This window comes from Pseudophryne corroboree, chromosome 4 (genome assembly GCF_028390025.1).
Source record: "Pseudophryne corroboree isolate aPseCor3 chromosome 4, aPseCor3.hap2, whole genome shotgun sequence".
Lineage (NCBI taxonomy): Eukaryota > Metazoa > Chordata > Amphibia > Anura > Myobatrachidae > Pseudophryne > Pseudophryne corroboree.
This window is the reverse complement of record NC_086447.1, coordinates 555,323,777-555,338,145: the sequence shown is the minus strand read 5'-3', so window position 1 is coordinate 555,338,145 and position 14,369 is coordinate 555,323,777. Positions and strand designations below refer to the sequence as shown.

The 14,369-nt window shown below is 42.5% G+C and overlaps 1 protein-coding gene across 6 annotated transcripts in view; it reads left to right on the top strand.

The window, feature by feature from the left end:
* AHI1 (Abelson helper integration site 1) overlaps positions 1–14,369 on the top strand; it is a 688,430-nt gene that overhangs the window by 13,780 nt on the left and 660,281 nt on the right. For 4 of the 6 annotated variants that reach the window (XM_063917381.1, XM_063917376.1, XM_063917382.1 and 1 more), the window contains exons 3-5: positions 1,899–2,017; positions 3,605–4,164; positions 7,663–7,808. In XM_063917381.1, coding sequence (XP_063773451.1) covers positions 1,899–2,017; positions 3,605–4,164; positions 7,663–7,808 — 825 coding nt within the window. Of the gene's footprint in view, positions 1–1,888; positions 2,018–3,604; positions 4,165–7,662; positions 7,809–14,369 lie in introns of those variants that run through there. The other 2 variants (XM_063917377.1, XM_063917378.1) reach the window with 2 other exon arrangements.

The following is a 14,369-nucleotide window of genomic DNA, read 5'->3' as shown; positions in this document are numbered from 1 at the left end:
GGAAGAACGAGCAAATGTATTAATTTGCTGTCAACATGAGACTGGACTGTTACTTGCCATAGAACCTACTACACCGGATATTCTCTGAGGGTCCCCCTCCAGGTACTGATCTGGCCCAGCACTTTATCGCTTCCAAGATCAGATTAGACTGGGCAATTTAAGTGTGGTTTGGTAGTAGATTGGACTCTATCTCTACCGGAATGGTTGATGAGAGTTCATGAATATGGAAAGTAAGTATTGGATAGAAAAGAAGGGGAGTCAAAGTATAATAGAAAAGTGGATCTGCTGTTGGCGTTATACAGTGAGAAACCTGTCAGTTGGAAAACTGCCACAGGGACTCACTGAATCACCAATGAGAGTCCTGAAAGTCAAAAGTAAGAAAAGAATCAAATATTGGCATTCTGATCTGAAGATAATACAGTAGAGATCAACAAAAAAGTTTTATGTCTGCACCAACAGGTATCAATTGAATTGTGCTGCATTCACATTGAAAATCTTTTCTGCCTATTAGCAAACTTGTGAGTAGACAGAATCCTATGTACACCATACAATATTGGATTGATAGAATATTGTTACATTCAACTAGCAGGTCCTCTTTGCCTGCTGCTCATGTGTTAGATTTTACCAATCTAGAGGTTAAAGCATACTGTATATGAGAAAAAAAGGGAAAAAAGAAACATGCCGCTGTAATGTATATTAATAAACACAGTGTCAATCTATTCACTTCCAAATGACATAAACCATGTCATAAGAAAGAAAGATGTCAGCTGAGTATAGCTAATAAACATGGGTGAAGGGTAATAATCCCTTCTTAACAGCTGAACAAGTCTAGTACACCAGGAACTGTCAATGGTTCCTAAACCAATGCAGTGGGAGACGGGAGGGTGAGTGTATTACGTTATCACTCCCGATGGTGTGTGCTGGCGGAGGCCAGGCGGGTGTCAAGGACCGCTGCTGAGAGCTGTTACTGATGGCGCTTGTTGGATCCTGCTGCCGGGTGCCTCCGGAAGACGAGTTTCGCCCGTCAGCTATGAGTTCACTTCAATAGTCACATAATGTAGGCTTGTATCATCCTAATAAAAAAAAGATGATGCAAAAAACTTTAAAACAACATTTTATTCCTACATTAAGGGCCTAGTTCAAGGTTGATCGCAAAACCATGTGCACTGCAGGGGGGGGGGCAGATATAACGTCCAAAGAGAGTTAGATTTGGGTGGGGTGTGTTCAAACTGACATCTAAATTGCAGTGTAAAAATAAAGCAGCCAGTATTTACCCTGCACAGAGACAATATAACCCACCCATATCTGACTCTCTCTGCACATGTTATATCTGCCTCCCCTGCAGTGTACATGGTTTTGCTCATTAGGGGAAGATTTTGCTTTTTCAATCAACCTTAAATTAGGTCCTAAATCCTTTCTTTGGGTCCATTGGGGGATATTGGCTGGACAAGAACACATCATTAAAATTTAAAGTGTTCTTGCTCCTCTGCCCCCGCTATACACTGTGTGTTTCTTGTGTCCCCAATGGACAACTAAGAAATCAGGTTTTCTCACATTCAGTCCCAAATGATAAATTATAGCAGTACCTAAAAAAACAAAAAACAAACAAACTAGAATTTGTGCATTATTATGGAGTAAGTTATTTAAATCTATTTATATTTTAGCAGATTTAGGGCTGTATCCAATTACGTCCCCTGAGGCTATGTAATTAGCCCCGAAGCCGGTAGTGATCAGGGATTTTGTCTTGCCTGCCTTTTTTCTGAAGGAAAAATTGCAAATGCCACTTCCCCTAATTTTTCACATCCAAAAATTTTCCATGTCTAATTACATACCCCAAGTATTATATTTTACATGTGCAATTTGTATTTTACTGTATCCTGACATTGCTATGTTTGCAGCAGAGAGTGAGGCAAAAGCACGAACAAAGGCACATTTTGATGAGATCTTCCAGAGATATGTTGCCCTATCAGAAATAAAAAAAAAATCCAAGAAGAGACCGCCTCCACAGGAACATGTAGTAAGTTTCTTGCTCTAATCGGATGCATACGATCTAAATTTTGAAAAGTATTAATTATTTACATATGTTTGAAGCCGAATTACATGATGTCAAAGTATGTGAGAAAATTTAAATATACAAAAAAGCTCAGTAGTTTTTTAGAGCTAGCCATATTTTCTATGAACTGCACAGATGTTTCCATACAGTGTCGCCTATTCATTATTATTATCTCAGTGCCCAAGGTAAATTGTAGCTCGCCACGAATTGTGGTGGGCGACAAAATGCATCGGAGTGATTCCGTATGCTTCAGTGTTCACTTAGACAAGTGTTTCCCAACCATGGTCTTCAAGGCACACTAAGGGGGGTATTCAATTGTTGTTCACTGCAGCCGGCACTAGATAGCACCCATGTAAGCAGCTCAAACGTTGATCGGTTCGGACGCGCTGAGCTGCAGGGAGACACATTTTAGCTTACAACCCTCCCATGCTGGCGAGCCAAAATGTGCCAAAAAGACCTGTTTGGGTGTCCAGACAGTACTTTTCACGCATCGCCTAACACTTTAATCAGGTTTAACCACCCGGCCTGTCTGGTCACGATGTGTGCGATAAAAAAGAAACAACTGAATATAGCCCACTTTAAATGGGCGATCAGGCACAATAGAAAATTAAATCAGCCCCTAACTGTCCACATTTTAAGTATACCTATACTTGATCACAGGTGACTTAATTAACTTAAATTACCTCAGTTATTTTGATTAAAACGGTCTGTGCTCAAGCATTGATATACTCAAATTATAGCCTCTTATTAGGACCAGTTTCCTGCTTCAATGTTATCAGCATAAGCCAAGTTTCTGCTGACCAGGATTTCCTTCAATCTATTACCTGTTATTCTCTTCTCTCCTTTATCTCTTCTCACCATTCTCCATTTTACCCAAATGAAGCATATGCTTTTGTACTGTATTTTTGTAAAATTTAATATAAATTGCATTGTTTATTTTCATTTGTGTCTAGGTCAACAGAATTACCCAACAAAAAACAAACTTGCATTATAAAACCTAATTACGAGTAGGGACAAGATCCAAGAGCGAAGTGGAGTAAATTATCTAGTTTAATGATCTAAATTCCCACAGTAAGAATCTAGGAAATGGCAAAAAAAAAATAGTGACAAATTCCAGTTTGGTGTTTTCAGATATCCCATTGAGAATAAACAATAGTAAACTTGCTTGTAGGGAAGCCATTGGTTAATTTTAGATTGCATATTGAATTTCCCAGATTTCTTCTTTTTAATTTTGTAACATTATCAGCAGCAACACAAAGTCATTTTCCGTCATCCTCCGTTTTGTGGATCTTATGTTATCCATTGTCCAATATATATTTTGGTACTATAATTAAAATAAACATTGTTTTGGGGGGGGTTTTTTGGCCTGTTTTCGTAGTTTTTTTTTCTTATTACAATTAAATGACTCTTGCTTTCTAGTTATCCAGCTGCTTATCTCACAATGATGACAGTAGCTTTTCGTGTACTTCTTAGTTAAGGCAAGGTCCACAACAGTGTTTCAAGTTGCATACATTCAACCTTAATAAAACTATTTCCTGTTTTATTGCTTAGCTTGAAACATTCAACAATCAACTCCATCTTGCCAAAGATACTGCACACGAAGCATTAACAAACAACACATACAACACAGCAGAGGAAAGTCCGATGTTTACAAATAATAAATTGAGTGAGCAAATCCAGGGAAGTCAAAAAGAAAGTAATGTCACCTTTATAGAGCACAAAGAACCAAGGGCTGAAAAGAGGAGGAAAAAGAGACTTCAAGAGATTCAAAGACCTAACCCTACTGAACCCCAGAAGTTGGACAACAGCAACACTTCATATCTCGAAGGACAGCAATTAAAAAGTGTTACAAAGAAGATTAGAACGATCTTAACCGAAGAGAGTAGCCCAGCTGATTTTGATGATGAAGACCAACTCATTGAAGCTTACAGACTACAAGTATCTCAGGAGGAAACAAATGAAATCAAAGAGAAGATAAAAAAGAAACTAAAGGCTCATCTCTCTGAACATTTTAGCAAAGATGAGAATGAGTATGCTTTATTGAACAATGATAAAGAGAAAAAGAAAAGGAAAAAAAAAAGGGATTTAGTAAAATTGGAAGCGGAAACAAGGTTTGTGCATTTATTTCATATTAATGGCTTTTTCAATCTTTATTTCGGTCTTCATTAGTTGCATTTGTATTTTGGGATTTGTGTACTTGTTGAAAGTCATTCAGAACATTCATTCTGTAAAGGTGTGTACACACGTGAGATAAATCTGTAAGATTTTGACTGTATAGTCAAAGTCTTAAGGAAAGTTAGTGCATATCTCAAGGTGTTAGGCAGCTTGCGATAGCGATGCGCGCTCCCGTGGAGTCGGTATCGTAAGGCTAGATAGACTGTGCAGGCAAGTCAATCTTGACTATCTAGTGTACTATCTAGTACAGGCCTGGCCAACCTGTGGCTCTCCAGATGTTGTGAAACTACACATACCAGCATGCCTTGCCACAGTTTTAGCATTCCCTAATAGCAAAACTGTGGCAAAGTATGATGGGACTTGTAGTTTTACAACAGCTGGAGAGCCACAGGTTAGCCAGGCCTGATCTAGTACAAAGTATAGTCAAAATTGGCACTTAGTCAGAATTGTACATAGGGGGTCATTCCGAGTTGATCGTAGCTGTTCTAAATTTAGCACAGCTACGGTCAGGCACACAGACATGCGGGGGAACGCCCAGCACAGGGCTAGTCCGCCCCACATGTCATTGCCGCCCTCCCGCAGAAATGCAAAAGCGTCACACAGCAGCGATGCTTTTGCATTTGAGGAGTAACTCCCGGCGAGTGCAGCTCCTGCGGCTGGCCGGGAGAACCTCTTCGCTGCCCGAGTCGCAGTGGCTGCGTGTGACGTCACGCAGCCGCCACGGCCCGCCCTCCCAATGGTCCAGCCACGCCTGCGTTGGCCGGACCGCACCCCTAAACGGCGGCTTAACGCCGCCTTCCAGCCCCGTCCCGCCCAGCAACTGCCTCTGCCTGTCAATCAGGCGGCGCATGCGCAGTTTCTGCCTGTCAATCAGGCTGGCGCATGCGCAGTTTCGTCCCGATCGCTGCACTGTGATAAACTGCAGCGAGCGAGCGATCGGGTCGGAATGACCCCCATAGACAAAATCGAAAGTACAGATAGTTAAAATCTGTGCTGTCTGTGCTCTGGGGGAGTTCAAGGGAAATCGCATAGTCAAAATCAGGCATAGCAAGGATCTCACTGTGTGTGTACACACCTTAAGCTTAAGAGGGAATTTGTGATCTTTTTTTTTTAACCATATTTTAAGCCGATCCTTAAAAGTTTTAGATGTAAAACTCAGGGGCTGTTTCATCAAAGGGCAATAAGGCCTTCTATGGGAGAATATTTGATCTGATTGACTTTCATGTTGAGCGTTTAATAGCTGAACAACCTGCCTGATTCATAGCGCTTCCATTCTATTTTGGTCTTGCACTATGATGTTAATGGTTTGTTCTTATTTTTAAGTTTACGTTCTGTATACTCCCATACTACATATGTGTCCGCTTACGTCCGTGATGCAGTCACGCTAAACAGCCCTTCAAGACGTGACAGGACTCAGTAGAATGGAGCGTCTTTTGTTGTATATTTTTTCCGCAAACTTGTATCTTAAGGGGGGTACACATGCGGACATGTGTGCTGAGCGATCTGGCACAGAACGCTCAGCACACAGCGCGATGTATGTAATGCAATAGGATGCACAAGCATCTTCTGCTGATTAAAATGTTATGCGACATGCCAATATTCTCTGTGTAATTGCGGCTGTATCTGCATCCGAATTGCCATGTTACAGTGTTTTTCTGGAAAACACTGAAGCATAACATTTTGTATGCAGTCACACACAGAATTTAGGCATACTCCATATCATTTTAATCCATTTACTTATTCAACTTTTTCAAGGCTGCTTCTTACTACAACTTCAGCTTCGGAACATCTCTGAGGTCTTGTTTCTCCCATAGGGACAGCTGTACTAAGCCGTGGAGACTGATAATATGGAGCAAGATAAACTACCAACCAATGAGCTCCTGTCATTTTCAAACTCAGCCTGAACAATTAAAGACAGTAGCTGCTTGGCTGGTATATTATCTCTCTCCACTTTATCACTCTCAAGGCTTAGTACATCTCCCCCATAATCCGATAAAGGAAATTGGATTTTTAAACTTATGTCGCAGCTGACATACACAACTTGAAGAAGCTACATTCTGATTCGCACACATCTAAAAGTTCTCACCAGCTGCTTAACAGATGCAACTGGAGGGCAGCAGAGCATTGGCATGTAAGAGAAGAAGCCCATGGGCATATTGTGGGTTTGTCGCCAGAGGAACAAAATATTCTGAGTCGCATTTTCTGCACCAAGCACGGGGGGTAGGTGTACTGTAAGTGCCATTATTGGTGATGATGGCTGCTTTTAAAACTGGCAATTGTGTGATCGCACAGATGCATATAACTCAGAGTATGAGTGGATAGTCACATAGGATTAAGATTACAGTAGGTATTCGAAATTGCCATTGCATTACATGTAACTCAGAATCAAGCCTATAGTGCACAGTTTGAATTACTCCAGACTGTCTATGGTGCCCAATGGATTCAGAGAAAGGTATTTAATAGGAGTGTGAAAATCTGTTTTTTTATGGTATATTTAAATGTTATTAAGGTAAAGTAAAGTTCTGTATGAACAATTCAAGGTTCCTAGGGCCTAATTTAGACCTGATGGCAAAAGCAAAATCTTTCTCTAATGGGCAAAACCATGTGCAGTGCAGGTGGGGCAGAGATAACATGTGCAGAGAGAGTTAGTTTTGGGTGGGTTATTTTGTTTCTGTGCAGGGTAAATACTGGCTGCTTTATATTTACAGTGCAATTTAGATTTCAGTTTGAACACACCCCACCCAAATCTAACTCTCTCTGCACATGTTACATCTGCCCCACCTGCAGTGCACATGGATTTGCCCATTAGACAAAGATTTTGCTATTGCAGTCAGGTCTGAATTAGGCTCTTAGGCCCTCATTCCGAGTTGTTCGCTTGCTAGCTGCTTTTAGCAGCATTGCACACGCTAGGCCGCCGCCCTCTGGGAGTGTATCTTAGCTTAGCAGAATAGCGAACGAAAGATTAGCAGAACTGCTAATAAATGATGATTTGCAGTTTCTGAGTAGCTCCAGACCTACTCACAGATTGCGATCAGCTCAGTCCTTTTAGTTCCTGGTTTGACGTCACAAACACGCCCTGCGTTCGTCCAGCCACTCCCCCGTTTCTCCAGACACTCCCGTGTTTTTCCCTGACACGCTTGCGTTTTTAGCACACTCCCGGGAAAACGCTCAGTTACCACCCAGAAACGCCTCTTTCCTGTCAATCATTCACCGATCATCAATGTGACTGAAAAGCGCAGCAGAATCCACAGCAAATCTACTAAGTTTTTAGTTAAATAACTAAGTGCATGCGCCCTGCGTGCCTTGCGCATTTTGCAACAAATCGCAGCATAGCAAAAATCGTCAACGAGCGAACAACTCGGAATGACCCCCAAAGTACAGTGATGTAAAGGAACTCTATTTCATTATCATCTGATCCTTTGTTTTTTATTTAGTGTTATGTCTCTCTCTGAACTGCAAGCCCCTCCAGCAGAAATACGTGACCAGTCTCCGTCACAAGCATTTCTAAATAATACTGTAAAACAGGAAGATGATCTCCCTAGAGTTAAAGGCAAGAAGACTAAGAAAACAGCCAGAGCAGGTTGGTATTCTATCTTCTGCGCTTGTGTGATGGGCAATGTTTTCTGTATATGAAATACTAAGAAGTTTGGCAACATGTGGAAGCTTACAGCAAAATTATCTGTTGGTCTCCCAATATTGTACTGAGCATTCTTTATACTTCTCTAATGGGCCATTAATTACCCTAATTGCTATATATTTCATGTAGCATAGACTGTTGTGTTTGTTTAATGAGCAGGATGTTTAATGAAGGATGGATGCTGTCTGCTGCCACCCTATGAAATACTAATTCAGAGCTGCTTTAAACTAATGATGTGCACCGGACATTTTTCGGGTTTTGTGTTTTGGTTTTGGATTCGGACGCGTTTTGGCAAAACCTCCCTGAAAATTTTTTGTCGGATTCGGGTGTGTTTTGGATTCGGGTGTTTTTTTACAAAAACCCCTCAAAAACAGCTTAAATCATAGAATTTGGGGGTCATTTTGATCCCATAGTATTATTAACCTCAATAACCATAATTTACACTCATTTCCAGTCTATTCTGAACACCTCACACCTCACAATATTATTTTTAGTCCTAAAATTTGCACAGAGGTCGCTGGATGACTAAGCTAAGCGACCCAAGTGGCCGACACAAACACCTGGCCCATCTAGGAGTGGCACTGCAGTGTCAGGCAGGATGGCACTTCAAAAAAATAGTCCCCAAACAGCACATGATGCAAAGAAAAAAAGAGGCGCAATGAGGTAGCTGTGTGACTAAGCTAAGCGACCCAAGTGGCCGACACAAACACCTGGCCTATCTAGGAGTGGCACTGCAGTGTCAGACAGGATGGCACTTCAAAAAATAGTCCCCAAACAGCACATGATGCAAAGAAAAAAAAAGAGGTGCACCAAGGTCGCTGGATGGCTAAGCTAAGCGACCCAAGTGGCCGACACAAACACCTAGCCCATCTAGGAGTGGCACTGCAGTGTCAGGCAGGATGGCACTTCAAAAAAATAGTCCCCAAACAGCACATGATGCAAAGAAAAAAAGAGGCGCAATGATGTAGCTGTGTGACTAAGCTAAGCGACCCAAGTGGCCGACACAAACACCTGGCCCATCTAGGAGTGGCACTGCAGTGTCAGACAGGATGGCAGATTTAAAAAATAGTCCCCAAACAGCACATGATGCAAAGAAAAAAAGAGGTGCCTGACTTAAACAAACCACCTCACCATCAGAATCCTCCTTGTCAATTTCCTCCCCAGCGCCAGCAACACCCATATCCTCATCCTGGTGTACTTCAACAGTGACATCTTCAATTTGACTATCAGGAACTGGACTGCGGGGGATCCTTCCAGCACTTGCAGGGGGCGTGCAAATGGTGGGAGGCGCAACCTCTTCCCGTCCAGCGTTGGGAAGGTCAGGCATCGCAACTTACACAATTGGACTCTCCTTGGGGATTTGTGATTTAGAAGAACGCACAGTTCTTTGCTGTGCTTTTGCCATCTTAACTCTTTTAAGTTTTCTAGCAGGAGGATGAGTGCTTCCATCCTCATGTGAAGCTGAACCACTAGCCATGAACATAGGCCAGGCCCTCAGCCGTTCCTTGCCACTCAGTGTCGTAAATGGCACATTGGCAAGTTTACGCTTCTCCTCAGACGATTTTGATTTAGATTTTTGGGTCATTTTACTGAGCTTTATTTTTTTGGATTTTACATGCTCTCTACTATGACATTGGGCATCGGCCTTGGCAGACGACGTTGATGGCATTTCATCGTCTCGGCCATGACTAGTGGCAGCAGCTTCAGCATGAAGTGGATCTTGATCTTTCCCTATTTTACCCTCCACATTTTTGTTCTCCATTTTTTAATGTGTGGAATAATATGCCAGTAATATATCAATAGCAATGGTCTACTACTATTTATACTGCGCACAACTGAAATGCACCACAGGTATGGATGATAGTATACTTGACGACACAGAGGTAGGTAGAGCAGTGGACTACTGTACCGTACTGCTATATATATAGTTATACTGGTGGTCAGCAAACTGTGCAAAACTGAAATGCACCACAGGTATGGATGGATAGTATACTTGACGACACAGAGGTAGGTAGAGCAGTGGCCTTCTGTACCGTACTGCTATATAGTATATACTGGTGGTCAACAAACTGCAAAACTGAAATGCACCACAGGTATGGATGGATATTATACTTTACGACACAGAGGTAGGTAGAGCAGTGGACTACTGTACCGTACTGCTATTTATATATATATATAGTTATACTGGTGGTCAGCAAACTGTGCAAAACTGAAATGCACCACAGGTATGGATGGATAGTATACTTGACGACACAGAGGTAGGTAGAGCAGTGGCCTTCTGTACCGTACTGCTATATAGTATATACAGGTGGTCAGCAAACTGTGCAAAACTGAAATGCACCACAGGTATGGATGGATAGTATACTTGACGACACAGAGGTAGGTACAGCAGTGGCCTTCTGTACCGTACTCCTATATATTATATACTGGTGGTCAGCAAAATTATGCACTGTACTCCTACTATATACTACAATGCAGCACAGATATGGAGCGTTTTTCAGGCAGAGAACGTATAATACTGGTGGTCACTGGTCAGCAAAACTCTGCACTGTACTCCTATATAATACTGCTGGTCCCCAGTCCCCACAATAAAGCAGTGTGAGCACAGATATATGCAGCACACTGAGCACAGATATGGAGCGTTTTTCAGGCAGAGAACGTATAATACTGGTGGTCACTGGTCAGCAAAACTCTGCACTGTACTCCTCCTATATAATACTGCTGGTCCCCAGTACCCACAATAAAGCAGTGTGAGCACAGATATATGCAGCACACTGAGCACAGATATGGAGCGTTTTTCAGGCAGAGAACGTATAATACTGGTGGTCACTGGTCAGCAAAACTCTGCACTGTACTCCTCCTATATAATACTGCTGGTCCCCAGTCCCCACAATAAAGCAGTGTGAGCACAGATATATGCAGCACACTGAGCACAGACATGGAGCGTTTTTCAGGCAGAGAACGTATAATACTGGTGGTCACTGGTCAGCAAAACTCTGCACTGTACTCCTCCTATATAATACTGCTGGTCCCCAGTCCCCACAATAAAGCAGTGTGAGCACAGATTTATGCAGCACACTGAGCACAGATATGGAGCGTTTTTCAGGCAGAGAACGTATAATACTGGTGGTCACTGGTTAGCAAAACTCTGCACTGTACTCCTCCTATATAATACTGCTGGTCCCCAGAATAAAGATATTTGCAGCCCCCTGAAAGTTCTGAAACAAAGTGAGAGGACGCCAGCCACGTCCTCTCACTATCATTTCCAATTCACGAGTGAAAAATGGCGGCGACGCGCGGCTCCTCATATAGAATCTCGCGAGAATCCGACAGCGGGATGATGACGTTCGGGCGCGCTCGGGTTAACCGAGCAATACTGGAGTATTCGAGTATGCCTCGGACCCGTGTAAAATGGGTGAAGTTCGGGGGGGTTCGGATTCCGAGGAACCGAACCCGCTCATCACTACTTTAAACTGACTTTTGTGCTGCATCATACGTAGTTGTCTGCAAGTGGTGACTCATTAAAAAACAGTTCTGTGATGCATCACTATATATTGGAATTGCATATCTCCCAACTGTCCCGATTCCTGGGGCACAGTCCCGCTATGGACATCGTCCCGTTGTCCCTCCCGCGGGCGGCAGCAGTTGGGGGAGCCTGTGATCACCGCTGCTCTGCAAAGCAGCCAGTGATCACTTAATAGATGTTGTGCACAGTGCAGAGAAGGGAGCTGTGGGCTGCCCAGCTGCTCAGGAGGTGATGGGTACTTCCCCATAATGTTAGAAATGGGGGTGGTGCCACGAGGCCCCACTCCTCTTCCTGAGGTCACACCCCCTTTTTGGTCCCGCATCCCTCCATTCAGAAGTTGGAAGGTATGGAATTGTAAAAGTAAAAGGTGCAGCTGTAAACATAAAAACATACATGTAAACATAGCCACCTAATCAGGGGAAAACACGGGATTTCTACAGGGAGGTTTCAAAATGCTTGATTTTAAGGCACGTGTGGTCAGCCCATCATGATTAGCACTTAACAAGCTATAATTTGTCTCAGATAAAGTACAGTATACTGTATACAGGGTCATAATAGATAAGAAAGTCCACATATATCTCTATTAAGAAAAGATGCTATACTCTTGTATGGTTAAATAAATGGAATTTACTCATGCATAAACTTCCACGAAACAAAGTGTTGCAGCACTATAACTATTGAGCTTAATTGAAATAAACTATCTTTATAGTTAAATCCCATTTAGACTAAAGAAGATCTATAGATGGGTCCTCATACTGTACATCATTGCCGCAGTCACGCCAAACAGCCACTCTCAGCATGCTAGGTCCCGTGAGACTCTGCTAGGTAGTACTACGATGCAGCAGCCAAGGCTGTTTTCCATGACACGTTCTGTTGTGCTTTATATACAGATAAAGATATAAAAGTGTCCCATATCAAGTCAGCCTCCTGGTGCATCCTAGTTGTATCGCGTTGCTATCAAGACGCATGTTCGGCAATAAAAGACACCCAACGCTAGCCGAGTTGCACGGGACCTGTCGGCTCACTTGCATCTGGCTTCTCCAGCTGAGCCGTGGTGTATTTACATGTATGAGGACATATCTGTAAAACTAAAAGAGGTACATTGAACAGTATTAGTATAATATTAATAAAAGCACATAAACACGTTTCTTGAATATATAAAAAAAAAAAAATGTATAAAATATACAATAGGGATTATTATATGTTAACATGGTATTGTTCACTATTAACACTGGCTACGTTGGGGTAAAGTTGGATGTACAGTATGTCTGCGTTTTGCATATAAAATAAATTTCTGCAGCAGCAAAAATGTTTACGTGTACTTATGGTGAAGCTTGAGTACACTAAGGGCATGTTCAAGCGATTGTGACCCAGTTAGACGTGGACACATTTACAGATAGGAGGTGTCTCTCCAGGGGCCGGAGGACTTGTACATAATGATTATCATAAGCATCACTAGGTAGCCACTGCTATTGTATATTGGCCCCCTCCCCCCAAATGAAAGTAATTCAGTGCCATAGCTATATTACAAGATATAATGTTTGGTTTGTCTTTTTGCGGAAATAAGGGGAAAATCAGGTGTTTTTTTTTTTTTTAGTGCATTATTGTTTACATTTAATGTGACTTTCACATTTAGTCACACTGTCAAGACAAGATTCTCCCCTGTTTCTTTGGCACTTCATTATATTTTTGTATTGTGTATAAAAAGAATAATGTATCACAGGGCTGTCTTAACAGCAGTGTAGGCCCCTGGGGAAAGCAATGCACTGGGGCCCCTACCCATACTCCAGCAGTAGGGGTGGGGTGGAGGGGTGCTATCAGTGGCAGCTTTGATGTCCCGCGGGCTGTAAGGGGTGTTCTATCTTCCGCTAATCATGTACTGTAGGATCTGGAGAAGTAATTGCTGCTAATTACTCCTTTACTGCACATATGGTGGGAGATGGTGCGTGAGGGGGAACACTAAACTGTAGAAGGTGACATTAGACTGAATGAAGAGACCCCCGGTACATGACTTCTACGGTGGTAGGGGGTGTTTAATATGCAGGGGAGAGGTGGATAGTGGAGTGGGCTTAGTATTCATCATTTTCCGGTGGGAGGGCAGCTTGCTTGACTGCAGATATCTCCAGTTTCTGGATATAGATTTCTTAGAGTTCAAATTGGATAAAAAAACTAGAGAGTCCCACCTTTCAGGAGGTACTGGGGACTTGGGGATCAGAGTTCAAAAGCCAGAACAATCCACCAATGAAAATATAAATGCATACCAGGCGTGTGGAGCTGGAGCAGGGACCAGCTGATGGAAGGCTGATATTTCTGGTTCTGGGCATATTAGAGACAAGCTTCCAGTGTCCACAGAAATGGGAGAGTCCCGGCTTCTGGAGTGTACCCTCAGAAAAACTCTTAAATCAGCCAAAACCTGAGATATCTGTCTGGGAATAGCAATTAACAGGCTAGTATGGGGACCACTGCTTTGAAGTCTGATATCTCCAGATCCCTAGGGCCAATTTTCACAATTCTGGTACCCATGGAAAAAGGGGACCCTCGGCTATAAGCCTACGACCCAAACCTTGCATTTCCCGCAGCCTAACCCTGTCCCCATTCCCCCTCCACACACACACCTGGCGGATTAACTGCACTGTTAGTGGTGGCAGACCTTGTTTGGGATCACGGTACCAGCATTTTAATCCATGTTGGGATGCCGGGGACGGCTTTCCGAACAGTCTGGATTCTAGTGTCAGTATTCCGACTGCTGGGATTACGAATGCCGGGATTCCTTTTTGAGTTCATAGGTGTACACATCTAAATAAACCCCATTATAGGAATGCTTACAATTAGATAAATTAGACATGTATGAAGAAGTTAGAGTTCTAAACACTTTTTCAACAGTTCAGAGTCAATTTCAGATAATTGTACAATATACAATTTATCAGAGACACTTAAACAATGAGATGGGATTATATACCGTTCCTAATTAGAACAGA